The sequence below is a fragment of the Mesocricetus auratus genome, unplaced genomic scaffold, assembly GCF_017639785.1.
Source record: "Mesocricetus auratus isolate SY011 unplaced genomic scaffold, BCM_Maur_2.0 Super-Scaffold_15014, whole genome shotgun sequence".
Lineage (NCBI taxonomy): Eukaryota > Metazoa > Chordata > Mammalia > Rodentia > Cricetidae > Mesocricetus > Mesocricetus auratus.
This window is the reverse complement of record NW_024429186.1, coordinates 31,151,507-31,177,981: the sequence shown is the minus strand read 5'-3', so window position 1 is coordinate 31,177,981 and position 26,475 is coordinate 31,151,507. Positions and strand designations below refer to the sequence as shown.

Sequence of the window (26,475 nt, the reverse complement as noted above, 5' to 3'; positions counted from 1 at the left end):
CTCAGCTCAGTCCTTCTCATATCTCCCTAGCCAGACTTTGGGACTCAGTTCCCAAAAATGGACGTCCCAAAGTCAGAGAACAGAGAATTGCTAGACATTTTCCCACAGCCTCTCAATTCATCTTTAAAAAAGAAACATAATTTTTTATTGATTCTTTGGGAATTTCATATCATGTACCACAATCCCTCCATATCTGCCCTTTAACCTTAAAACCAAATAATAAAAAACTGGAAAAATAACAATGTTAATGAAGGGGCTAGAGAGATAGCTTGGTGGTTAAGAGCATTGACGACTCTTCCAGGGGACCCAGGTTCAATTCCCAGCGCCCACGTGGCAGCTCACAACTGTAACTCCAGTTCTAGTGGATCTGTCACCCTCACACAGACACACATGCAGACAAAACACCAATACATATAAAATGCAAATAGATTTATTGTTTTTTAAAAAATAATAACTAAAAAAACAAATGAAAAATGAAAAAAAAGCAGACAACAACAACAAAAAAAAAGTCACTTTACTCCTCCATCTTTCCTACCTCTTCATTTGTCTCAGTGGCATTGGAAGCTGCTATGTATCATGCAGCATTTCCCTTTGTTCAAACAGCTTCACTTGTAAATGTTCACTGTGTAATGTGTTGTTGGTCAAGTTCAAGGCCTCTGGCTTCTGGTACACCATCAATACTTGACCTTCACTGAAACTCCTCCCAGAGATCCTGCTGGAAATTACCCAAAGCAGCACATGTGCACATGCACAGAAACTGACACACAAGGGGCCAGTCCCCTCACTGGCTCCAACAGGTCACAGTTGGGGTATATGTTGAGAAGTGCCAACTCAAAGCCCTGGATGTGTGCCTGGGTGGTAATCAAGTCAGTCTAGGCTCCTGGAACCACTCCTCTCTGGTGAGGGGTGGTGTCAGCTCTCCTGTGCTGTGGTCATCCAGATCCATTATCTCAGAACCAGTGAGGGGTGGGGTCAGCTCCCTGGTTGGGGAGAAGGACTCTCCCCTGGTCAGTGAAAGGCGGGGCCTGCTCAGCACATCCTTGGTGCTTCAACACATGTTTCAACACTTGGTTCTCTTGGGCCCCTGTGGTAACATGGCCAATGGTCATCAATTGCTGCTTCAGGACCACAGACCCAGACATGGCCATCAACAGCAGCATGGTTCCTGGACTCCAACTGGCCCCAAGTGGTGGCCCAGACCCTAAGCAGTACCACAGCCTTCATTAGGATTGCCTTACAATGTGACAACCCAAGTTTGAATTCCAAGAACCCACATAAATGCCAGTAGGAGTGGTAGCCAGCTTGTAATTCAACCTCAGAAGGCAGAGACAAGGGGATCATGGAACAAGCTGGCTAGTAATACTAGCATATCACTGACTCTGGATTTAAGAGACCCTGACTCAGTGAATAAAATGGAAGAAGCATCAACCCTGAGTCCCACCATCAACCTCAGGTCTCCACATGCACATAAACACACACACACACACACACACACACACACACACACACACGCATACATGGGTATCACACACAAACATAAAAGTGGAAAAAGAAAAAATATTGCTAAGCATCCATTTGGAAGAAATGTGCCTTCGTGTCCTACAGATTGTGTGGTTTTCACTATGCTTAGGTGGTGTTCTGGGCTTTATAGGCCCACCTCTTGCAGAAGGTACCCAGTGTCAGTCATGTATTCACTGGGTGATGTGTTCTTATAGTAAACTTATTGTAAGTGTTGTCAAATGTTACATTTTACATTAAACTTTAGTTCATTGAGGTGCTGGGATTCTGAAACTAACCCTCAAGGTCAGGCATAGCTTGGCTCCTAGTTTCTGTCCCTGCCTGGTTTCCCCAACTGGTTGTGCAGGGTGCCCTTGTCACATGGGCATCCTTGTTTACCTCCAGATCACAGTATTGAAGTAGTCTAGTATCCCAGCCCTGTTTCCAGGCCATTTTCTCTGACTAGGAGGACATTCATTAAGCACTCTTTGAATTGAGCAGTGAAGGGAACTAAGCTGAGAGACCAAAAGCTTTTCTCATTCATGTGTGTTGACTAGCGCCTCAATTCCTGAGTCAGGGGGTTTTCAAAAGCCCCTGGCAACTCTTCTTTGAGAGACCCTTCTCTGAATCAAGATCTGTCCTGGCAACCTTAGGGAACTTTCTCCTAACACTTAACAGTTTCCCTTCCTCTTTGCCCCTCTTCAGGATGACAGCGGTGATGAAGAAGCTCTCCATTGATCATTTTCTTTTCTTTTTTTCTTATAGGCAATCTTTGGCAGCCAGACACTACCTAACTCCAGTTTATGGACAATGAATAATGGTGCAGGCTGTAGAATTTCAAGTGCCACAGCTGGTGGCCAGAAGCCAAACACCCTGTCACAAAAAGTGGTGCCACCTCCAAGTTCCTCCACCTTGATCTCCAAGCCCCCATCCAAACAAGTGCTCAGAAAGGCAACATCCCAGAGGGCTTCCAAGTAAGTTTTCTGTAACGGTATGTGCAATTTCCAATGTTGTATCAGTTCTAAGCTAACAGCACTCTTTAGAAAGCCTTCTAGACCATTTGAATTGAAATCACACCTGTATGCAGCCAAACTTGGGACTCCGCCATGGTTGCAAATTGGAATCACCTGGGAGGAATTGAAGTATTAAGTATCTGGGCTCTACCCTGTGGGAGGGGCAGCCACTGTGCTTTTAGGCTCCCTGGGAATTGTGATGAAGTATCTACAAGGTTATTTATTGCTAACCAACTCTGCCAGCCTCTGACAGGAGTTACAGAGAGTACACTAGATAATGGTCTTGATCTGTTGGCTTGGAGGAAGGAGGCTCAAAAGGCCTCCCTCCCTCCCTGTGGATCTCCTCTGGCTTACTCCAAAGAATTCGATTCTTTTAATTTCTTGTCAAATTCAGTCCTCCTCTTCCCCTCATTTGCATTTGTGTTTAGGCAATTAACGTCATCAGCACTGATCAAAGAACTGTGCAGCAATGGTGTTTCTGATGCTTTTTGTAGGCCACCTGTTTTATACTAAATAGGATACCTACGACTATTTATTTATGTATCGCTCTTTCTCATTAGGACGCCCTACTCGGCTGTCCTTCACAAGCTCAATTTTGGTTGTCAGAAACTCAGAACGTGTTGTTACTGCTTTCTCCCCCTGTGGAGGGCGAATCAAATTGTGGATTTGAGTCCGAACAGTCCCCTGTGGCTCTCTTAATCATATCGCTGTCATTATTCATTTACCCAACAAATATTTCCTCGGTACCTGCTGAGCACTGAAGAGCAGGAGCGTGGGCACTGCAGTGACCTCATGCTCCCTGGAAGGCTACAGGTGAATGCTGGTGCAAAGACAGAGAAGCTGTGTGCTCCTCCTGCCCTGAACCCCAGAAAGTAGTCAAATCCTGAAGAGTGCAGCCCCTGTATGCAGCCTACCGAGCCCCCACCCCATTACACATTGAGAGAGTTACTCAATCTCTTGCCCTTGGGTCTCTGCATTTGTAATAATAGGGCAGTAATCACCTGCTTCACAGGTAAGTGCATAAGCAGGAACGAAGTGAGCAGTGTCACCCTCTGATGGATGCTTAAGATACTCTGCAGCTCTGAGAAGCTCACAGCTAACCATTTGAAAGCAAATGTTGAAGCTGCTGATACAATCCTTGTGGACTCTCCTGCATGGGCCTCGAGGGCTGGGTGGTGCTGGTGAAGAGCTGGACTTGGGTGGCAGGGCTGGAAATTTGAAGGCTGCCCTCAACTTGCTGCTGGCCGGGAAGCCCTGCAGACTCCCGAGATGGAATTGCAGTTCTTTGGGCAAATTCTGCTTTGCTGAATTTTTGTGGTTTCTTCTTTGTGACAGGCAGGAGTGTGGGAAAACCGGAAACAGCTCAGCATCAAAAATGCACAGAAGGGGGGAAAGCAAAGATTTCTTCAGAATTTAAGAAATATAATCCAAGTATCAGAAGGCATGCTGTGAGGCGCTGTTCCAGCAAATAGTTTCCAATTTGCCTTTAAAAGTAGCATAAGTCTGTGGGACTAAGTTAGCACTAATGGAGATTTTAATATTCTCTCACATGTGGAATACCCAGTGTTATGGGGGCCCCATAGATATATTCTATTATCATCATCATCATTATTGTGGGGGTAGCTGGGGAGAGGAGAGAATGGACCCACATATACTATGGTACACATTTGGCGGTTAGAGAAAAACTTTGGGGAGCCAATGCTGTCCTGCCACCGTGGGTTCCAGAAACTGAACTCGGGTCATCAGGCTTGCATAACAAGAGTTTTTATGAGCTGAGCTCTCTTCTCACTTAAAAAAAAGTAATGTAGGAGTTTTGTTGTTGTTGTTGTTTATTTGTGGTTTTGCTTTCCTGAGCTGACTCAATGAATTACATTAATTTTAGACTTAGCAAAAAAAAAGTTACAGGGTCAGCACAGACAGTCCCAAGGTACCCACCAGCTTTGCTCACTGTTACCATAGTTCCCGTATGTAAGCTTAGGTCATTCTGAATCTGAAAGTACTCCAGACAGTGAAGCTGCGACCAATGCAGTATTGTAAGCTAAACGTTATATTTTATTTGGATCCGTGCAATCTTTTTTGTTTGTTGTTGTTCTTCCAGACAAGCAGTGCAGTTTTTTTAATCCACAGAAGTTTTCATGGCTCCTGGAGTCAGAATCTTGAGCATCATTCAGGCCACCTTCCTCTTCTAGAGCGATTCTTGTTTCTGGCCAATCTACAACTTACTCACAGCTCTGTGATTCAGTTTCCTACCTTAAAATCGGAATAATGACAGTAGTCCCTGGATAAAGGGATCATGACGAGAAATGGATTCAGAAATGCTGAACTCAAATACAGCATTGCTACATAATACATGCTAAATAAGGCTTATGTGTTGATATGGTTGACAATGAGATGACAGTCCAGAAAATTTCATGTAACTTTTTACTGTATTGGTGAAAGACGTGTTGCTTCGTTTGTTCCCATCTTGTTATAGCCTTCATTCTGGCTCACTTATATTACCCAAGAGCTGTCCTTTCTGACTGGTGGGACTGAGTCACGCCCAAGAATGCCACCGTTGCCCCAAGAGACACAGCTAATGAGAAGCTGTAATGAGCGTTTCACCATGCCAAGCCCTGTGCTTTTGGGTTGAACTTCAAGCTTCTCCTAGCACAGAGGTTGGCATCAGTCAGGCAGAAGCAATTTCCAAGAGCATCATCAAAGTTTCCACATCCTAGAGGTTGAGTCTGGAGAACAATAGAACATAAAAGATGGAATGTCATTTGGATTTGGGTGCAAAGGGAGTTGAAAATCAAAACATTGGGGTCCTGTTTCATTATGATAATATTCAAGTCTTTTTCCCATGTGTAAAACAAAACCTGCTGCCCCTCCTGAATGATTCGACACAATAGCTTGTTTTCTGTTGATGCCGTTGACAGCTTCTTTATGAGTGCAGTTGTGTTTAGTCTCACTTCACAGCCTTTTTTCTGGTCCCCTCTTGGTCCAGCAGCTCTTGTTATCGTTCACAAATTCATATACCCCAACTCTACTTAAGAGTAACTTGTCAGTTCTGTGAAGAAAGTGGACGTTTCTTCCTTCTTTCCCTTCCCTTTACTTTTTTTTTTGGGGGGGGGGGTTTGAGACAGGGTTTCTCTGTATTGTTTTGGAGGCTGTCTTAGAACTCACTCTGTAGCCCTGGCTGTCCTAAACTCCCACTGTGGACCAGGCTGGCCTCGAACTCACAGAGATCCGCCTGCCTCTGCCTCCTGAGAGCTGGGATTAAAGGCGTGCGCCACCAACACCCAGCTCCCCTTACTTATTTCTAACCATTTACATAGGCCCAGTCACCTTTCTTAATTCTCCTCCAGCACTTGAGACACTTCATAACCCAGTGTCCACCTCTCCTCCTCCTTTGTGGCATTTCTTCTACAAAGTAACTGAAGAAAAGGGTTGATGGCTGTGAACAACCAGATGCATCCGAACTGTTCTTTCCTTAAGAGCCAGGATCACATGTATTTCCCCAGAAATATGGGAAAAGAAACCCCAGGAGGTTAAAGGTTGACAAAGGCTTATAATGGGTTTGAATGAACGAGATCAAAGTGATTGTAACTTGGGGAGATTCTCCTAAGAAAGTAAGGGAAGTGGGGGGTTCAGTGGTGGAGCAGTTATGTGGCCCTGAGATCCTAGAGGAGAGAAGAGGAGAGGGGGTGGGGAAGGGCAGGAAAAAGAGGAGAGGAGAAGGATGACAAAGAGCAAACTACCGTATTTAAGTCACGCTGCCTAAAGTGACCTTTTGATTTTTTGGGTTTTTTTTTTTGGTTTGTTTGTTTTGTTTTGTTTTTTGAGACAGGGCTTCTTCCTCCCAAGTACTGGGATTAAAGGTGTGTGTCAACACGCCCAACCTTAGTGGGAATTTTTAAAGGTAACGAACTGGTGTCCTGTGCCAGCACCTAGGATAGTCATGTTTGTTAAAGACTTTGGGATTAGGAGGAGGAAAGTATCAAGAGCTAAGCAGCTCGGTCAAACCAAGTATCTGCAAATGCCCCAGTCATTTTCGGAAGTTGGCAGTCTTATGTAACCTGTTCCAGCAATAAATGTCAGAAGAACATAAAAATAAATATCCATTCAGACACATGCTTGTGAATTACAGGTGTTTCTTACGTGAGTCATTGTAAAGAGAAGATTCTAAGGAAAGTACTCAGGAGTTGTAACAGTCCAAACCTTCTTGTTGTGGGTATGGCTGATATTGTGCTATAGATTAACCATCACCTGTCCATCTTTCAGTCTTTTATTATGGTTTGAAGGAACACAGTTGAGTTTGTTGTATATCCATTCTATATGGGGAGGACTAAATGTATTTCTAAAGTGGTCATTATAGTTAGTAGTTGTGAAGTTTTCATGCTGGGAGGTAGAGGAATGGGGCGTAATAGGAGCTATAGGTGTAGGAGGGTACACAGGTGCCAGCCAGAACTGGCCCTCTTAGCACCCAGCATGCTAACCGCAGACTTCCCAGCAGACCACTCACTTCAGAAGTCCCTACCACTCCTCTTAAATTGCATGTGTACAGCAAATGCAGATTAATCATCCTAAAATACTGCACTCAGGAACTAGACCTCTTCCTTTCCTTGCCAGTTTTACCACTTAAGTGGCCGGTGAAGCACTCGAGAGGAGGAAAGAGTGATGCCACTCTGATGCAGAGTGACGGGGAATTCCTGCTAGGTGCTACCCAGGAAGGACTGGGTTGAAGAACAACATTGAAGGCTTTTATATGGCTTCCAGTGCAGTCTGGGAAATGAGTGGAAGGCTGGAACACTCCCACATGGCCCCCACTCACTCAGGGACAGAGCCTGGACCTAGAAGAAGTAAATAGTCAGGAGGATAGAGTCTCCTATCTTGTCTCTGTTGCCCTCATCACTTGGGCCTGAGTAGTGGCCTGGGAGGGCTTCGGTTTTGCTTTTGGTGTGGACATCAGAGAGACAGGCTAGCACCCTCCTCAGTAGATGCCACACTAGTTGTGTGTAGGTGAGTAGTAAGTAGTGTCAGAGTCATGGAATGATGAGTCTTTTAGTGGTTCATGCATGGGTCACTGGCTTAAAAACCTCACCTTTCGTCCCTGCTGTGGGTGAAGTAATAACATGATTGATGGAGACTTCCCTCCCTCGCTTTGCGCCTCTTAAGACGTTCTTCTTTAAAGATGAGCAAATACTGAAAGCTCCCTGGGTCTGAGGATGGATTAAAAGGATTTATGGTAAAGATCCAGAGGCTTTGACAGCTCCTAAAATAAGCTGAAGTGTGAGAGAGAACTGCATTTTAGAAAACTCTTTAGTTGTATTCTTAACAGACTTTGACAGTGGAGTGTATCATGTTTTAAATTAGCAAAGGTGTCAGAGAAAGTGCAGGCACCAGGCACCAGAGCTACCTGTGAAAAACCAGGAGAACTCAGTGACTTAGAGACAGGCACAGGGGAACAAGTAATTCCTGAAACGGGGGAGGGGGGGGAGGAGAAGAAAGAAAGAAAGAAAGAAAGAAAGAAAGAAAGAAAGAAAGAAAGAAAGAAAGAAAATCAACTGTAGGAATGTTGGAAAGAAGTTAGAAGATATGTAATCTGTGAGTACTTACTAAGAAAATTCAAAGTACATGTTCCATTTGGGGAGCATTCATTTCCTTAGCCTACATTGTATTCTAAGGATCTCTTCTCACCCTTAGGAGTTGCTTATCACTGTTTGAGGCTGGGTGTTTTTGTTTTTTTTTTTAATAATCTCTAAATTATGTATTCTGTGTGCATGTGTGTGATACCCGTGAAGGCCAGAAGAGGGCATAAGATCTTTAGTGCTGAAGTTATAAGCAGTTGTGAGTCAGGCAGCGTGAGTGCCAGGAATGAAACTCTGGTCCTCTGCAAATGCAACAAGTTCTAGTAACTGCTGAACCATCTCTACAGCCCCACCACCAGCATTCTGTAAAAATGATTGAATTTTGGGTGTCTTCGGGACATTTCCAAATATGACAGTCAGCATCTCAAGTTCTGGCTTTGTATACAGTCTGGATTTATGCCTTCCTCTCCTGGCTAGTTTATTGTCACCTTGACACAAGTTAAGAGTTATCTGGGAATAGGAACTCTCAATTGAGAAAATGCCTCCCTAAAAATTGCCTCTAAACAAACCTGTAGTGTGTTTTCTGAGTTTCTGATTGGTATAGTGTACTCTGCCCATTATGGGTGATGCCATCCCTGGGCAGGTGGTCCTGGGGTGTAGAAAAAAGCAGGCTGAGAAGCCAGGAGGAGCAAGCATTCCTCTGTGACCCCTGCTTCAGTTCTGGCCTCTAAGATCCTGCTCTGACTCATGATGGACTGTGCTGTGGTACCGTACATTGAAATAAACTCTTTCCTCCCCAAGTTGCCTTTGTCATGGTGTTTCATTGCAGGAATATAAGCCCTAAGATACTTCTAAAGAAAGCTCACCTCTGATACGGTGTCACAAATCCAATTAAACTCTTCTCCTAAAGCATTGGACTAGGGTACCAGTATCCGTGAGCTAGAGATGGGAAAGCCTTGGAAAGAACCTGAAGCATCCAGCACTGACCTGTAATCAGCCTGGTGAGGTACCCACCAAAACACTTCAGCAAAGCGTCCATGGAATGGCATACTGGGCAAAAGCAAGAGAAGAGGAAACCACTAAAGGAGGAAATACAGATTCACCAAAAAAAGGACATCAAGCCTCATTGGCCAAATGGATAACAGGGTGTTTCCTCACCATACCCCTCATGACCTTAGCCAAGAAGTGCGCAAGCTGCCTGCATTGAGTGGTCATGCTGCCAGTAGAAGTTCTGGACAACCCTTTGATTGACTTACATTCCCCAAGTAGAGGCTTTCCTAGTTATATCAGAAGAAGTCTTTCAAAGTGATGAACACAGACAGTGTTGATCTTATAGGAATATTATTGGTAATTCTTTATTGAGCTTCTTTGGTGACCTCTTCCTCTGGGTTGCAACCTTTTGGGAGTCAAATGACCCTTTCACAGGGGTTACCAATCAAAAAGTGTAGGTTTACATTGCAGTTTATAACACTAGTAAAATTACAGTTGTGAAGTAGCAATGAAAATAATCTTATGGTATGGGTCACAAAATGAGGAACTGTATTAAAGGGTCACAGCATTAGGTAGGATGAGAACCATTGCTTTAGAAGAAGAATGCCTGTGTTAAGTTCTTTCTTAGACTTTAGAAAAAGTAGAGAAGAGTAGACAGACAGGGGCCAGTGACTCACAACCCTGGCTACAAAGTGTACCTTTTAATATTTCAGGAACCTGTGTAGGTCATAGCTGTGGGCAAGTCCCAAAGGAAATACTGGCTAAATTAAAACAGCATGCTGTCCTTAATGAAATGGTTTGAATGACAATGGTGATAAGGACAGCGTTGATAATGTGGTATCTGTTTAGTGTGACACCTGTCATTGAGCTTTGATGTCCTTTATATTCACTGTTTTCATTCTCAGCATCCCAAGATCCTGTTACACTGTTGTCTAAGAATAGCAGCTACCTTGAAGATAGCCAGAGAGAGCTGCAAAATAGCTCAGTAGTGGAGTACTAGGATATATGAGACCATTGATTCCATCCCCTGTACTGGAGGAGGGGGAGAAGTGGGGGAGACAATCAAAGAGCTGCTGTTCTGGTTTCATTTCTGTTGCTGTGATTGAAAACACTGACCAAGCCAGGCATTGGCGGTGCACAGCTTTAATGCCAGCACTTGGGAGGCAGAGGCAGGTGAATCTCTGAGAGTTTGAGGCCAGCTTGGTCTACAGAGAGAGTTCCAGGACAAGCTCCAAAGCAATACAGAGAAACCCTGTCTCGAAAAGCAAAAATAAATAAAAATAACAAAACACTGATCAAAAGCAACTTCGAGGTCAAAGGGGTTATTTCAGGTTAGAACTCCAGATCACAGACCATCACTGGGGGGAAGTCAAGGCAGGACCTTGAAGGCAGGTCTGCATTACATTTTACCAACTATGATAGTTCCAATGTAATTGCCCCCCATAAGCCCATAGGGAGTGGCATTATTAGGAGATGTGGCTTTGCTGGAGCAAGTGTGGCATTGTTGGAGGAAGTGTGTCACTGTGGAGGCAGGTTTGAGAGCTCATATACGCTCAAGCCATGCCCAGTGTCTCAGACCACTTCCTTTTGCCTGTGAGTCTCAGCTACCTCTCCAGCACCATGTCTGCCTGCAGGCCACCATGTCACACCATGATGACAATGGACTAAAACTCTGAAAATGTAAGCCACCCCAATTAAATGTTTTCCTTTATAAGAGTTGCTGTGGTCATGGTGTCTCTTCACAGCAATAGAAACCCTAACTAAGACACTAGGGAATTCATTTTACAGCCATAGAGGTACAGGAGGGTCCATGGAGGCTAGCTGACTTGCAGTCTCACTTTTATTAGCTTCCTTACACAGTCCTGAACACCTGCCTAGGGATGGTTCCACCAATAGTGAGTTGGTTCTCCTATGTCAGTTAACAATCTCCCCCCCCCATACACACACACAGAGAGACACACCTACAGGCTAATCTGATCTAGGCAGTCCCTTAACTCAAACTCTACTCTCAGATGATTCTGTCATAGTTAAGGCTAATGAGGACAACTTCATCCCTGTGTTCTTAGATAAATATCCCTATTTCAAAGAATCATTTTGGGTCAAGTGCAAAAGAACACTCCCACCCTGGCTAGCCATGTTTAGAATGAGTTGCCCAGAAGTTGTAATATTTTTCCCAAGGAAATGATGTTAGCACAACACAAACATGTTTACCCATAATGTGCCAAAACCAGTCATAACAGACCTAAACCATTTTGGATACTAGAGTTTCCATGGAAAATTCCACTCAGATTTTCCCCCTTAAATTGCTGGACACATTTCTCCATTAAAGAGTAGTAAGGCCCTATGGCCAACACTGTAGAATCATAAGTCCAACTCCCAGCCTGTAGTGCTTGTGGAAGGACGATGGGAGGGTGAGTGGAATTGGACGCAGGGGCCTGGGGATCTTGGAACAGGGACAGGATAAAGCCTTTTAAAGGGGAGAGAGTTGGGAGTTCCAGAGAGGCTAAAAGAACTCGCTGGGTCTAAGCGATCTCTTCACTGCCTGTTTCTTCTATGAACCCAATGAGTTTGCCCTCCCTGCCTCCCTTTGTATTGTTCATACACAGGCTTTAATGTAACTGAGTTCAACCCCATACTGCTCCCTACTCAACTGATCTTAAAGCACACACAGTAGCTTTAATATTCGTTTGTTTGTTTGTTTACTTCTGCAAGGAAATGGCCATGCTTGCCCCCACCACCCAGTACTTCTTTCTCAACTGGAATTGCAAGAGCAAATATTCACTCTCTCCTTATATGGTCCCCAAAGGTTCCCGGGACAGTTGGTATAAGCCTGCTCCTGGCTCAGAATTATTGAACAAATTTATTTCTTCATAAAAATGTTTTTCCTCCTCTCCACTCTGGGCCAACACCTATTTCTTAGAATGTCATGACTCAACTAAAATAGGATTTCCTCAGAAAGGTCATCCTTGCCCTTCACCAGTGAACCCAAGCTCCCTGCTCGTCTCTCCTGTGGTCATTTCTGCTTTGCTCCTTTCACTCATTGCACATTTACATCTCATGTGTTGGCTTTAATGTCTGCTGCACCACCCATCATGAGACACTGGGCACGCTGAGTATTTTTTATGTGAACCAGTGAGTAGGATAGCCACATTAGCGGAGGAGTTCCAAAGACTATTGGATAAATGCTGAACAGTACAAAACCAAAGAAATGAGCAGACAGTAGCCATAACCTCTCAGCTAGACCTTTTATATACCAGCTAAAATCAAGGTAGATTTTATTAGTAAGTAAATGTGTTTGTAAGCACAATCAGATTTCTTCCAAAACTGTATTAAATATCTGGTATAAGCAAAATGCCTCAAGTGAACGAAACTGTCAATAGTTTCTGTCTTCATAGAGCTTATGTTCCAGTCAAGATGACAAATAGGATGCATTCATCTACATAAATTGCTAATTATAACTTTGAAACTTATAATTTGATGAATGCAGTGAAAAGTTACAGAAAGCTTTTAACGGGGAGATTTGACGTGATCTGTATGTAGCCAACATGCCAAAATAGGCTTTCTGAAACATGCTGGAAACCTGTACACCAAGAACCATCATCGTCGCCTCCTCCAGAGCTGGCCTGAGGGGAGGTGCCGTATAGTGGTGCCTCAGCCTAACATGGGCCCTTTGCACTTGGTAATTGTTGGGGGTCCTGTCTATGAACTACAGATTGAATACTTAGTGGCATTCCTAGTCTTTACTTGCTAGGCAACCCATTGTATGATAGCCACAGATGTCTTAGCCTTTGTCGATATCCCAGGCCAGAGAAGGATGACAGTGACCAATCTGTCCCTCCTTCCTTCCCCAGCTAAGAGCCACTGCTCTACATGAAATGTGGTCTTTGAAAAATGTGACTTATCTAACCACGAACTAAGTTTTCATTCACTAAATAACTAGTGAGAAAAGAACCATGCAATTGGGAATAGACAAAAGGTCAGTTTTGAAATACATAGTATTCTGGGAGATGGATGTATCTATTAGTGAAAGAAATAATCTGTGGGAACATGACATTTTAACGAAGGCTTCAAAGGAGCGGGGGAGTGTGTACCATGAGAAGAAGCACCAAGACCAGGAGAAGGCATGGAGGGTCTGCCCTTGGCCTTGCCTTTCCATCAGCACCTTCCTGCCTGCAGGTCTCACCAGGCTCCTTTGTGTTTCAGAGGCTCCTCCACAGACGGGCAGCTGAACGGACTTCAGAGCAGCCTTAACCCTGCTGCATTTCTGCCCATCACCAGCTCCACAGGTCAGTGGCCAACAGCTCTCCTCTGGGTGGGGCAGCAAGGAAGGAGGCATTTGGCAGTTCTTGCCTTTGCCTTTGTCAATAACATCAGCTTAAAAGAGCAAATGTTCAGGCTTTGAAAGCATTAGCAGATAGGTTTTTTGCTAATATTTTTTCTTTAGAATGATACAACAGCCTGGGGTAGGTGAGTTGTATTTTGTTTTGTTTTTTGAATTGATCAGGTAAATGCAACATCCTTGCATTTAGAATACTCTCAGAGTTTTAATGGTGAGTGGACACTCCCTGTGTGTGGCTGGTACTTCACTATTCACACAGTATTTCTGCATGCTGGATCTCTCGGCCCTCACCTCACAACAGCTTCATGAGATCCATCTCCTACCTCCCCATACATGAGAAAACAAAGACTCAGCATATTAGTTGTACATGCATCGTCCATAGTTAGAGGTCTGGACTTTGGTGTAAGTCTTGTTGTGTTGATGCTAAAGATCTGTTGGCTGGACCCATAGCCTCTCATTGCAAGTGCATGTATGGAAGTGGGTAGCAGTGAGCCAGAGGATTTTTTGCATAATAATTCATAAGCATGCACTAATCAGAAAACTGAAAATCACTTTTATTCAAATCAACAGACATTGACTACTGACCAACATACTATGGAACAGATCACTTGGCCCCTGAGTTCCACACAACACAGGGCAAACAAGGTAGTCTCTATTCTGCTTGAGATGCTGAGACCCAAGGAGATGGAAGAGGCAGGGGAGTGGCTACCAGAGATTCTATGGCTGATTCTGGTACTAGGGACATGGAGGAATGACAAGAGACAACATTGACTAGGCCTTTGCTGTATCTAAGGCTCTGTGTTGAGTGTTTTGTAGTAACCCCATTGTCAAATATATGAATATAAGAACTGAGAGCCCGTATCTTTTTATGTGTAGAGGACTCAGCAGATTGTGAAGTCCACCTAAAGTGTCATGGAGTACACGCAATGAATGCAAAGGCCCTGTGCCGTGCACATGTATGTGCTTTTCCCGCAAACTCCATCTGGTAGTGTGGCTGGGGAAAGGGTGTGTGCAAGAGAATAGTGGGGAAGTATCAGGGCCAGTCATAAGCCGTGGAGGGAACTTGTCGTCATCCTGACAGCTGCACGGAGCCCTGGAGGAGGAGTTCAGGAAGAGTGCAGGGAGTGTGGCAGGGAGTGGCAGTGCCCCTGAAAGTGATAGCAGATTCCCTGAGCAGCTTGACATATCATGAGGACAGTTCCATGCATCTCATGCTTTATTTTGAGAATTAAGTGAAGCGGTGTGTACATCCAGGTTATTGGGCCATACTAACATTCTAATAAGAGCGTAAGAATTAGTTTTCCACCAGGGTGTGGTGGCACACGCCTTTACCCTTGCAGAGGCAAGTGGATTGCTGTGAATTCGAGGCCAGCCTGGTCTACAGAGCAAGTTCCAGAACAGGCTCCAAAAAGAAATCCTGTCTTGAAAAAGAAAAATTAGTTCTCCTTCACATTATCAGAGTCTTAATTCAAGAGATATTTGCTGCCTCTATGCTTGTGGCCCTCCCCATAAATACTAGAGCATGATGGTGTTTGCTGTTTCATGCTGGGCATTGTACCACCCGCCTCACGTTTTCTAGGTGCTCTGCCACTGAGAACCCCCCCCCAGCTCTTAGAGCGTGGCAGCTGTGCTTAAGAAGTAAAAGTGCACCAGGAACTGTGATGGAGAGATGTGATGGCTGAGAATCATGGGAAGGTTTGAAGTCTCTGGTTCACAGGAATTCCCTCTCCGCATGCCTTAAGATGGAGAAGTTTGCAAGACCTAGGAGCCCCGACTGCTTCCTATGCATTCTTTTAGTTTCTGTGTGTAGCTTTGGAGCCTGTCCTGGAATTAGTTCTTGTAGACCAGGCTGGTCTCGAACTCACAGAGATCTCTGCCTCTGCCTCCCTAGTGCTGGGCTTAAAGGCATGCGACACTGCCACCTGGCTTCCTGTGCATTCTTAATTGAACCATATGGAGTTGAATTGTGTGTGCTCTCTGCCTGAGGGAATTAGAACTGTGAAGGATCAGCTGGGTCATAATTGCATCAGCTTGGTGATCCTTGATGCCATCAGTTAGATCTTGTCAAAGTCATACTGTATTTGTGTCAGCCTAAAGGGCAGATGAAGCAATTATATTCCCCATCAACCATTTTCCCTGCTTTCACCTTAAAGTGCCTGGTTCACTCACCAGATATTTAGTGCCTTGTCACCCTGTGACTCGAGGCCTCTGCATGCTGTTGGATTTATTGTCTGTGACTTCCCTGATGCTAAGGAAACGCTGAAGTGCAGGAACGAGTAAGGGCTGACACTTCGTGAGTTGCCAGCACACGTGGCATTGGCAACTGGTAGTGAGTATCTGCCCTGCCTGGCAGTGTCTCAGCAATGCAGCTTGTGATTTCTACAGAGTTGGATTTAAAAGCTCTTCTAGAGTTTCAGAAGGGTGTTCTGTGCGAAGCATACAGGGCTGCCACTAGCAGCAGTTTTCCTTAAGCCCACAAGAAGGGAGTAGGGGAGAGAAGGAGAGGGACAGAGAAAGAGAACACAACAATGCCATATTACTCTCCTCAGCTGTCTTCCGAATACCTTTAACCCCTGTCTTGTATAGTAACAGGTCCATAAATATAGCCCATGTCTGTTTCCTGGCCTTTAACCCTTCTCTTTCATCTGGCTGACTCCACTTTAAGATGTGTGACTTTGCAGGTAGCTCAAAGTTGTAAAACAGCTGAGCCCTTTACCATTGATGGTGGGCTAATTGCATTCTTTCTTTCATACACATTAGGTAAAATAGCAACTCTCCTGGCCAAGGATCTGGAAGGAATGCTGCCTGAATGTTATCTTCCTTAACTTCCCTACCTCAGCCTTACATTCTCAGTTTGCAATGAAAGGAAGGGGGAGAGTCGGCAGACTGGGAAACTTGAGAAGGAAGCTGCAGTGAGGGCCCTTGGCCCCGAGCCAAACTCATTGGCTCTCCTTCTCTATAACCATGGTGCTCCTTCTTGAGCTTTGAAGTGCTAATGGTGAACTAGAGAGCAAAGAAGGCAAATTAGATAACTGTGGTGCTGCGGTTACTATAGGGATCTGCAGCCACACCCTCTGCTCTGGCCCAGCCCACTCCTTACCAGCTGTAAAGCATCCTACCTGGAGTACAGCCTCTGGCCCTACAGCCTTATTCTTAAGTTCCTACTGGCCTTCGGTTATAGATGGGGCCTTGCCCTCTTGAAAACCAATGACGGATGTCATTTACAGAAAGAAAGAAGCAGTGTCCTGTTAAATGCTCATTGTCTCCAGCCCTGGTGAAATGTGCAGTAGCTCCATAATCTTTTCATGGGGACAGCACAGAAGCATCTCAGTGTGACTGTGCCCACCCACTCCCCTGGTGTCTTAAGACAAGAGATATGAACTTACTTTAATGTAAAGTAAATCCAGAGGGGCTAGCACCCTCAGGACCTAGAAGTCACTCTCACTTCCAAGTGACTTACTTGCCAGGCAGCTGCCAGTGGAATGACCTGTTTTCATTATCAGATTATTCCTCATACATTATGTAGTTGTTGGAGCTCCTCCGTGGGTCTGAACACATGAAGTTAAGAATAAAACAAGCAATGCTCTTGGGGTGATGGCCCTAGGGTCGGATGCCCTCTTCTTTTCCTTCCATTTCCCCCTTTCTATGCCCATTATTAAAACTCCCCGAACAATCTTCTGTGCAGGGATGGAGGGTAAATTTTGAGGGGATGCCCACTCCTGTGCTGTTGGGAAGCAGAAGAGAGACATGGAGTTGGTGCTTGGCAGGAGGCGGGGTGGCGACATCTGAGAACAATGATTCCCCAGCCTAGTTTGAAAGTTTGCCTCTTGTCCTTTGGGCCAAGATCAAATACAGTGTTAAGTGGGGATTTTTTTCTTCATTTTTCCAGGATCTTTGGAAGCTCCCCAAGTTATTTTCGCCAGATCCAAACCCTTACCCACTCAGTCTGGAGCCTTTGCTACAGTTCTAGGACAGAGAAAATCAAAGTCGGTGAAGTCAGGGACAATTTAAGGTAATAGTAAGAATAAGAGCGTATTTTTGTCGTTATCACTTTCTGACTTCGTGCCACAGCTAGGAACTTAGCAGCTATGAAGAAAAGCAATGCAGTACAGGTACATAGCTCACTGGTACAACATATACTTAGCATGCACGAAGTCCTGGGTCAGATCCCCAAGTACCAACAAAGGAAAAGGGCAGTCAAGTGGGGCTTTATAGAAACATAGCACATAAGGACTAATCAAACCTGGGTCAAAGTTCAACTGTGCATAGCTAGCTTCTGTACTGTCCTGGCCCCCCAGAAGGTGGCGCTGTGGCAGTAAGAACCTTCTCAGCTGTTACTAGAAACTTTTGTTTAAAAATGCAGGGTCTTCGAGACAAATCAAAAACATTAAAGCTGTAACCAAGGTTCACAGGCAAAGTATACCAGGGGCATGGGAAAGGGTGACGCTATTGAGACCCAATTGCTTTTGTCTCAACAGGGAACAGGTATTCATTATCAGGGAAGGCTTTTCAGCTAGAGGTGTAGGTAGTTTGTGGACTGAGATAATGAGGTGGAAAGGGAACAGAAATATTTTGTAAAGGCCTCGGTGACGTTGATAATTGCAGTTGTTACAAGTTTTAAATAAGCACACACCCGTTAATTGGCAGCAGAACAAGCTCTACCCACCCTGCACCACCTGTGGTAGCCTGTGCAATTAGGAATTGCCAGGCTTGGTCTTGTGAAGCTGGGTCCTCACTTCACTAATGCTCCTCAGTGTTATGTTCCAGCCATAGCCTTCAGAATCCACCAGAAAATTCTCTGAAACCTCAAGACCGTAATTATTCCTTTCTTCTTTGCTGGGTCCCGCATACTCAGCATTAATGGCACACCTCCTATGAGCTTAATATTCTTCTTTCCTCTGGGGGAATATTTATAAACTTCTTTGAGAAGTATTATTCATTAAAATACCCCAGGAGAGTAAGGGAGAAAGGAAAGTTGTTTACCCACCACAGGGTTCATTTACATTGGATCAGAAAGCTTCAAATATCTTTCCCAACCCATTTAAACTCTCTCCAGAAAGGAATGAGGAGAGAGACAGGAACACCAAATCCACGACTTGGTCATCTACCAATATGTACTGGAGAAACCAAAAACACCCAAAATTCTGGTACCACTCAGCCAATGACACTTTAACCCTGACACTAAGCAGCCTGCCCCCTGATGAGCAACTTGTGAAGTATAGAAAAGTGAGGGAGAAGGTCAAGATGTCCTCCAGTGCATCGGCATCCGGAAGGGTGAATGTGACAGCCAGCTCCAAACCAAACTGATGGCCTGCCAAGGAGTCCTGGCATCTCTGTTTCCAGGTCTGTGAGCCTTGGACCCGCCATGGTGTACCGCTTTCCTCGAGCCGCACTCCTGTATCCCTCTGTCCTCTCTGGTCAGTGCTCGGCCATGTAGATGTGTCAGCAGTGTAGCCCTGAGAAAGTTCATCTCCTCACCTGGAATTCTGCACAGACATGGTCCTGCTAAACTTGAGCTCACCATCTTCTGGAGACAGCTGAAGTGGGGAGACAGTGTGCCAAGGGTGACAGACATGGGCCCAGAGTCAGTCATGGTCTCAGAAATCAGCAGTATGGCTACAGGGAAGCATCACCAAGCAGGCCCACCAGCCTGTGTCTGCAGAAACTTAATTAGGTTCAGATTGCCCATCCGCAGTGGGCTGCCTTCCTTGAACACAGAAGTAACTTACAGGGTGAGGAGGCAGAAGACTGTCAGAGGCCACAGCCCATTCTGGCAGCAATCTGTGTCATGGTGGTGAGCGGAGGACTGTGCAGCCACACTCACTGATGGGCAGCATCAGCAGCTGTGACCGACCCAGAAGCCTTCCTTATGTGCGTTAGAGAAGCAGACGTGCTAGACTGAAGAAGATGAAGTTTGCAAAACATGTCACATAATGCCGAGGAAATGCCTGGGGTCCTCTTGAAGGTAACTGTGCTGAGGATGTCAGGAATGAAAGTCCATCTAAGACCCCTCTCTACTGCCCTAGGCAAGTGTTAAATTCACACAGAGATATTGCTGTATATGTTGTCTTAGTGCCTGGTTTACCAATATAGTATAAATATACACATTGTGTTAACTGTACTTTCTGTGTTATTTTCTGTGTTCTCAGTGTTCTAATATTTGGGGTCCCTACAGACTAGGGAAATGTCTGCCTCCATCAGGGTTATTTAGTCCTGACTATAACCCCAAGTTTCCCCAGAACAAACAAACCTCTTCTATGCAAACCAGCCAGTCCCAGGTTCATATCCCCAACAACTTTCTTTGTCAAACTCTCCCACACCAATCCAAACTGTTCCCCCTGCCCAGTCATTCCTGAACCGAATCCCAAGTGTCCAACAAACACCTCCAGGCTTCCAAAGCCCACTGGAAATTATTCAAAGGAGAGACACTGGCCTGTATCCTTGACAGGTCTTCTCTTTGCTCAGAACACCAGTGATTCCCCTCGCTCTTGTCTGCCTCCTGACCAGCACTGCGTAGTTTTCTCAGTGATTGTAACGTGCACTGTTATGTGCCTCTCTAGAAACTGGAAGTATTATCTGCTTCCTCCTGCCAAGCTCTTCCCTCTTCCTCCTGAGGCTGCACTGACTTCTCATACCATGTCCAACATGCACATTCTTAGAACAAACACCAGAAGTAAGGCTTTCATTAATGTGCCGCACCAGGAATCACTCCGTGATAGGCCTCATCACACGGTGGTACTTCATCGGCATATTTAGCTAGCCTGATCTGGCTGCAGCCACACAAAAGGAAAAGGATGCAGCCTGTACATGGCCGCCTGGCCTGGCTGCCAGCCACTGAAACTCTGCATCCTTCTCCTAAGGCCTCCTGTTGCAGTTACTCTTTCTGCACTGAGAAACAAAACTCAAGTTTAGCTGAACCACCTGGCTGGAAGTCAGAGAGGAGACAGCCTGGCTTTCACTTTGGAGAAGATGGGAGGGTACTTCTAAGAACCCGCCCAAAGGGGGTTGGACTGCTTGACAGAAAGCCAAGGAACTCTTTCTGAAGTGGATTAAGAAATAAGCTACTGGGAAAGATAACATCTGAAAATTGATACTGTCTCTTGCGGAGCTGGCCAAATCCCAAGAGAAGAGTGATGCTTCGTCAACTGTTAACAATGACTACCTTGTTAAAGAGACAAGGGAGGTCCAGAGGCCTCATTCTCAGGCTGTGTTCCTGAAGAACGTGCTGCTCTTGGGAAAAAAAATGCCTGGCACCCTGGATCCTTAGACTTATACCCATAACTGCATTTTGTGGCAAAGCTGTGTGGTCCTGTGTAACCTCTGTTCAATTTGGTTCATTCTTGTTGCCTTGCCCTGGGAGTCTCTCCACAGGTCACTCCCTGTTAGCAATCCAGCCTCCAGTCACACAGCCAGTGAAGCCACACACCTTGCTACTAGTGTTAATGGGATGCTTGTTACAGTCACGTGCCTTTGCTTTCCCATCCTGCGTCCTTAGGACATAATTGTTCCTAAAAGTTCTACAGAAAGAAAATGGCATGTTAAGCCATGCCTGTCTTTGGAAAAAGCAAACTTTACTCATGGAATATTTACAACCGTGCTTACCTCATCTGCAGAGTTGGAACTGGGTTCCAGGGGGTGTCGGTATTTAACTGTAGGGCTTGGCAAATGATGAAGTAGATTGCCCTGTTGACATGATTGGTGTTGATATTTATCCTTTATTCTTTCAAATTAAGTTATAAAGAAAAGACTCAGGTTCCCTCCAGTCCTCAGTGGAGAAAGCATCACTAGTTAGACTCAAACAACCGTCCCCTGGATTTCTTTTCTCAACTTGTGAGCATGGCTATCCCAGTCAGCTGCATAGCTAGCAAGGGCTCACTGCATTCAACCTGATCTAGCTACCTGATGCCAGAGATGAGCAGGTCCGAGTAGGTATATCAGTAAGGCATAACCTATGACCCCAGCACAATGAGGGTGTCGGTAAGAAAGCCAACCCAGCTCTCAATGATGAGACAAGTCAGCTGCTTGTAAGTCACTGCAGTTCTTGGATTGATTCGTCTCTTCTTAGTAAGTAGAAGGTTTGCTCTTTTGTATTTTGGCACTGAAATATGTGAGAGGGTTTTTTCCGTTCCCCCTTCCTATTTACTTGTGATTTGCCATGGAAATTCAAATAGATGACAAGCCCGAATGTAGATGTTTTGAAGCTTGATAAGTTTTTATATTTTTTGTGGTAGAACTGAAAACTATATTGGGTAATGAACCTTTCATTGTTTTAAGCACATGTTATAATAGGAAATTTTCAAAACTGCTGTTCTTTAAGATTCTCCTCTGGTCTTTTGAATCTGTCCCTCTTTCCTTCTGTTGTGCATGTGTGCAAATACCTGTCCCTTCTTCATACAGAGGATCTGACTTGCCCATGGTAGGCTTTTGGTCATTGAGAAGGGAGACACCACAAGATCTAGGGAGGTACCTCAGTGGGTGAAACACTTTCTGCGCAAGCATGAGGACCTCAGTTCTAATCCCCAGGCCCCATGGAAAGCCAGGCACAGTGGTGTATATACACAATCCCCATGCTTCTACAACAAGAGGAGCAGTGGAAACAGAACAGTACAGAAGCTCAGAGAGCTATTGAACCTGGTGTGTGCACCAGCCCACAACAAAGGGAATCTTTCCTAAACAAGATGGAATGCTTGTACTCACACACATGAATACACATGCAACAGGAGAGAAGCCCCTTCGGTGAAGTGTACCTCTATGAAGCGAAGTTGTCGTATATGAACACAGAGAAGAGATGGCTTCTTGGGAGCCAGGCTCATGAAAACTGGCCACCTGACCAAACAGTGAAGCAGTGCTCTCTGTTAGCCTGTTCCTCTGACCAGATGTCTGACCAGATAGCAAGAAGGGGTAAATATATGCTCATATAGATAGAGTAAGAATGTATATACGGTGTGCACATATAGATAAAGAAGGTAAATACAGTGTGCTCATATAGATAGAGTAAGAATGTAAATACGGTGTGCACATATAGATAGAGTAAGAAGGTAAATACGGTGTGCACATATAGATAAAGAAGTTAAATACAGTGTGCTCATATAGATAGAGTAAGAATGTAAATATGGTGTGCACATATAGATAGAGTAAGAAGGTAAATACAGTGTGCACATATAGATAGAGTAAGAAGGTAAATATGGTGTGCACATATAGATAGAGTAAGAAGGTAAATATGGTAAATACAGTGTGCTCATATAGATAGAATAAGAAGGTAAATACGGTGTGCTCATATAGATAGAGTAAGAAGGTAAATACGGTGTGCACATATAGATGAGTAAGAAGGGATAAGTATGTGCACATATAGGTATCAGTAAGAAGGATGAGCAAGTACTAAATAAAGGTTAGGCCTCATTTCTAAGAGCAGCTTTCTGAAAATCCCACCCTGCAGTACCTGATTACAAACTCAATGGTGTTATCCAGTACAGTTTGCAGGATAATGGCACAGGGGACTCGTGGCTCCGCCTGGTATTGTGCACCATTTTCTCACCCACTCTTCAGACACGGTCAGAGGCTTCCCATCTATTCATCAGCAGACGCCCACTGTGGCCACCACCTCCCGTCGTATGCCAGCCTGGCGCTAGTGTAGCATAATTATGGGAGGGAGTCGAAGTTGCCACCTGATACATTGCTGGCACGTCTTTCAGGTGAGGTTATAACTTAGCAGGTACAACATAAACTCCGCCTCTAGCATAAAGTCTCAAAATATAATATAAAATATTAATAAAATAAAAACATGAAATATTAAGGGAAACTCACATCTAAGAAATGTGAAAATTCAAAAAAAATTTTAAATCAGGGGTCAAATAAACATAGTTGATGTAAAACTTGTTCCTGAGTGTTGTACTAGCCAGAACAAAAAGGAAACATGATATGAATTGGAGTTTTCATTGCCTATCATGCATGAGGCTCTGGGTTTAACTCCCCAGCAGTATAAAAAATAAAAAAATAAAAAACCTGTGGGAGAATCAAGCTTTCTCCTATTTTTTCCTATTCTTATTCCAAAGTAACTACTTAGCATGCTTTATGTAGAATTCACTGAATGAAGTAATAGTACTCTCGGCCAGCTAGCTCAGAAATGTATTTCATTTGGCAGCTTCCTGACACAATATACGTGCAAGAAAAATCTTATGGGGCATGTCAGTAAGGACGGCACCAGGGCAGGACAAAGCCAGTAGTGAATCTTTGCAGCCACATGATCCAGGGGTAGGATAATGACTGCTTAGAGGACAGTGTGGATTGCATGTGTCTTAGACCGTCCTAAATACAGCCTCTCTTTGGGCTAGTCGAGCCCTTAGGCAGGGGCTCGGGTGCTTGGTCTCTCTTCCCGCTGTACCCACATGGTTGAGAAGCAGGTGACAGAAGCACTCTCTCCACATATATGACCTTTGTGTTCTCTGGTCCTGTATTCACATAGTTTCTGCTATCTTGATACCATGTCCTCCTGCTCTCCTCCCCCGCCCCCTGCCCGCCATATCTCTCCCTGTGTGGCTTATGCAGCTTCCCTTCTGCCCAGCTCTGGTCTGACTCAGCTCTGGCAGAGCTCTGATGGCCATTCTCTCTCAGACTTCATGGATTATTTGAATGCTTTTCCAGTCTCCAGAAGGAGGAAATTGGGTCCAGTCTGAAACCCCAGCATAGTATCCAGAACACAGCAGGAGTGTAAGAAATTCTGCTGAGGATATAAATGAGTGAATGTCACATTTCTTCCTTTGTTTATTTTGCTATTTGTATGCTTGTGTACATTTGCAAACCCTCCCCAACCCTGAGGGACCCAGTTAAACTTTTCTTCCTCCAGTAAGCCATCCTGTAAATTTGCATTTATCTTGTCAGTTTTCAGTCCCTTGAGACTTAAGTTTATATCATCAAGTTTAACAGTTCTTTATATTTTGTCATTTCTTATCGCTGCTTGTTTCTTGGGCAGATTGTCTCCTCAGTAAGACCATAACTGAAGGTAGAATTAGACCCCCTATGTTTCTTGAATCCCTGACAATACTTAAAATATGCCTTGAAATATGAGATTTAAAATAAATAATACATTCTTACACATATAATTTTGCTTGTGGAAAATAATTCTATTTTTCTGGCTTAAAGTAAAATGAAAAATCTCAGAAGACAAAATCTAAAGGAAAATAAATAGACAATGTATTTTATTATTAAATGTCAAAATTAGATGTTCCATCTCTTGTAGCACTATAAAATTATTCCCTATAAAATAACCACTGATCGATACTCTAGATAATGACCTCTGACCTGCATTGCAGACTCCACCATGAACCTGTTTGTTCCAGCACTGTTTCCTCATGAGGACCTTCCACCACAGGTCATACACACCAAGGATCCGTGATCCTGAGCAGGTTGGCTGTGTGCCCCACACCTAACTTCCTGTGGAGCAACAGCACTTCTGACTGCAGAGGGAGCTCAACAAGGCCTTAGTTGAAGTCAGGAGCTTGGCCCTCTGCTGTGGAGTAGAGGACAGAGGAAGGAAAAGGCATGGTCACCGTGTAGTCATTGTGGAGTATTACCTGAGGGGGACAGAAACTGGGGCAGTCTGAGGTAGGATTGTTTGTTTCTCCCATGTTCAGAAGCCAGAGACAGACGTCCAAGTCATTGGCTCTTTCTAGCCCTCACAGGAAGCAGGAACCCTAAAGTGAGGTCTTTCAGAGTTTTGGTTACAGATGCTGCCATTTCACTGACAGTGTATCTGTGTTCCTGGGGAGGAGGAGGCTAGGGCAGAAGACAGATGCCAGCTCAGTCTGCCTGCCTGCAGGTAGCTTCCTCAGGAGCGCAGACAGCTGGCACGCTTGCCCACATCTTCCTATCAGCAAAGACCAGAGAACAGTCAGTCAGCTGGGCCCATCACCTCCCTCAGCAAATCTTTTCTTGAGAAAGAACAAGAGAAGGGATGCTGATACACCCCTGACAGCTCCAAAGTCTTCTCCCTGGGAACAGAGTCCATCACCTCTCTGTCACCAGCTTTGTGACTGCCGCAAAGATAGACGGCAGTTCTTGACCCTTCTTAGCCACCATGCTGGCCAGCACACGGGATTGGGCCCCCTGGTACCTGAGGCTTCAGAAATACTTGAGAGTCTTCATCTTCCTGGCAGAGTTAGGAGGGAAAAGAGGAAAAGGCCAACTGTAGCTGTTCGCTACTTGAAACAATACCATTTTCCTGGTGCGTTATAGCAGTGATATGGCCCATCCACTTCCATTGTGTGGGCAGGTTGCTCTTGAGCGTCCTGGAGTCTGCTCACAGTGTGACTGTTGTAGGAACTCAGAGAGGTTCTAACGACCCCTGCTTAGTTTGAAGAAACGCTTTCTTGTGCTCAGGTCCTCACTGAAAGTCTCCAAAAAAGAGTAGTAATGGGGCTTGATAACTAATGATAAACCCAAAACAGAAGCTTGCTCAATGGTCCTGCATTGAAATTTTAAACAGGATTTTAAAGTAATAAATACAGAAGCTATGCAGTAATAGGTGTGACATGGGATAAATTAGTAGACTAGAATCAATGTCCAGAAATGAACTCCTCATGATGCCATGGATTGTTAGCCAGACTACTGTAACCGTACAGTGGAACGAGAATAATCTAAACAAATGGCCCTGGTACAGTGGGCTGTCCCCTTGCAGAAAAAGAAAGTTGAATCTTAGCTCATGCTGTGCATAGACATGAATCCCAAGCTGACAGAATAAAAGAATTAACATTAAAATTCCAAGAATATATGAGTATGTTTTTATGACTTTGACTAAGCCACAGTTTCTTTAATACAGCCCCGTAAAGCACATGAAACAATGCAATTAAAGTGGACCCCATAAAAACGTTTGAACTGTGTGCCTCAGAAGATACCATCAAGACCAAAAGAGGGGAGGCTGGGGAGATGGGTCAGTCCATAAGAGCATTCACTGCATAAGCACAAGGACTGGTGAGGGGAGCCAGTGGCAGAAGGATCACTGGGGCTTGCTGCGCAGCACTCTAGCTCCGGTTCAGTGAGGGAGCCTGTGTGAAGGGAACAAGGTGGAGCATGG

The 26,475-nt window shown here is 44.7% G+C and overlaps 1 protein-coding gene across 19 annotated transcripts in view; it reads left to right on the top strand.

Moving 5' to 3' along the window:
- Positions 1-26,475, top strand: part of Ttll5 (tubulin tyrosine ligase like 5) — a 234,662-nt gene that overhangs the window by 189,962 nt on the left and 18,225 nt on the right. For 15 of the 19 annotated variants that reach the window (XM_040742715.1, XM_040742720.1, XM_040742719.1 and 12 more), the window contains 3 exons: positions 2,263-2,471; positions 13,271-13,353; positions 17,296-17,418. In XM_040742715.1, the coding sequence (XP_040598649.1) occupies positions 2,263-2,471; positions 13,271-13,353; positions 17,296-17,417 (414 nt within the window). In that variant the 3' untranslated portion in view covers position 17,418. Of the gene's footprint in view, positions 1-2,262; positions 2,472-13,270; positions 13,354-13,976; positions 14,251-17,295; positions 17,419-18,462; positions 19,528-26,475 lie in introns of those variants that run through there. The other 4 variants (XM_040742717.1, XM_040742722.1, XM_040742721.1 and 1 more) reach the window with 4 other exon arrangements.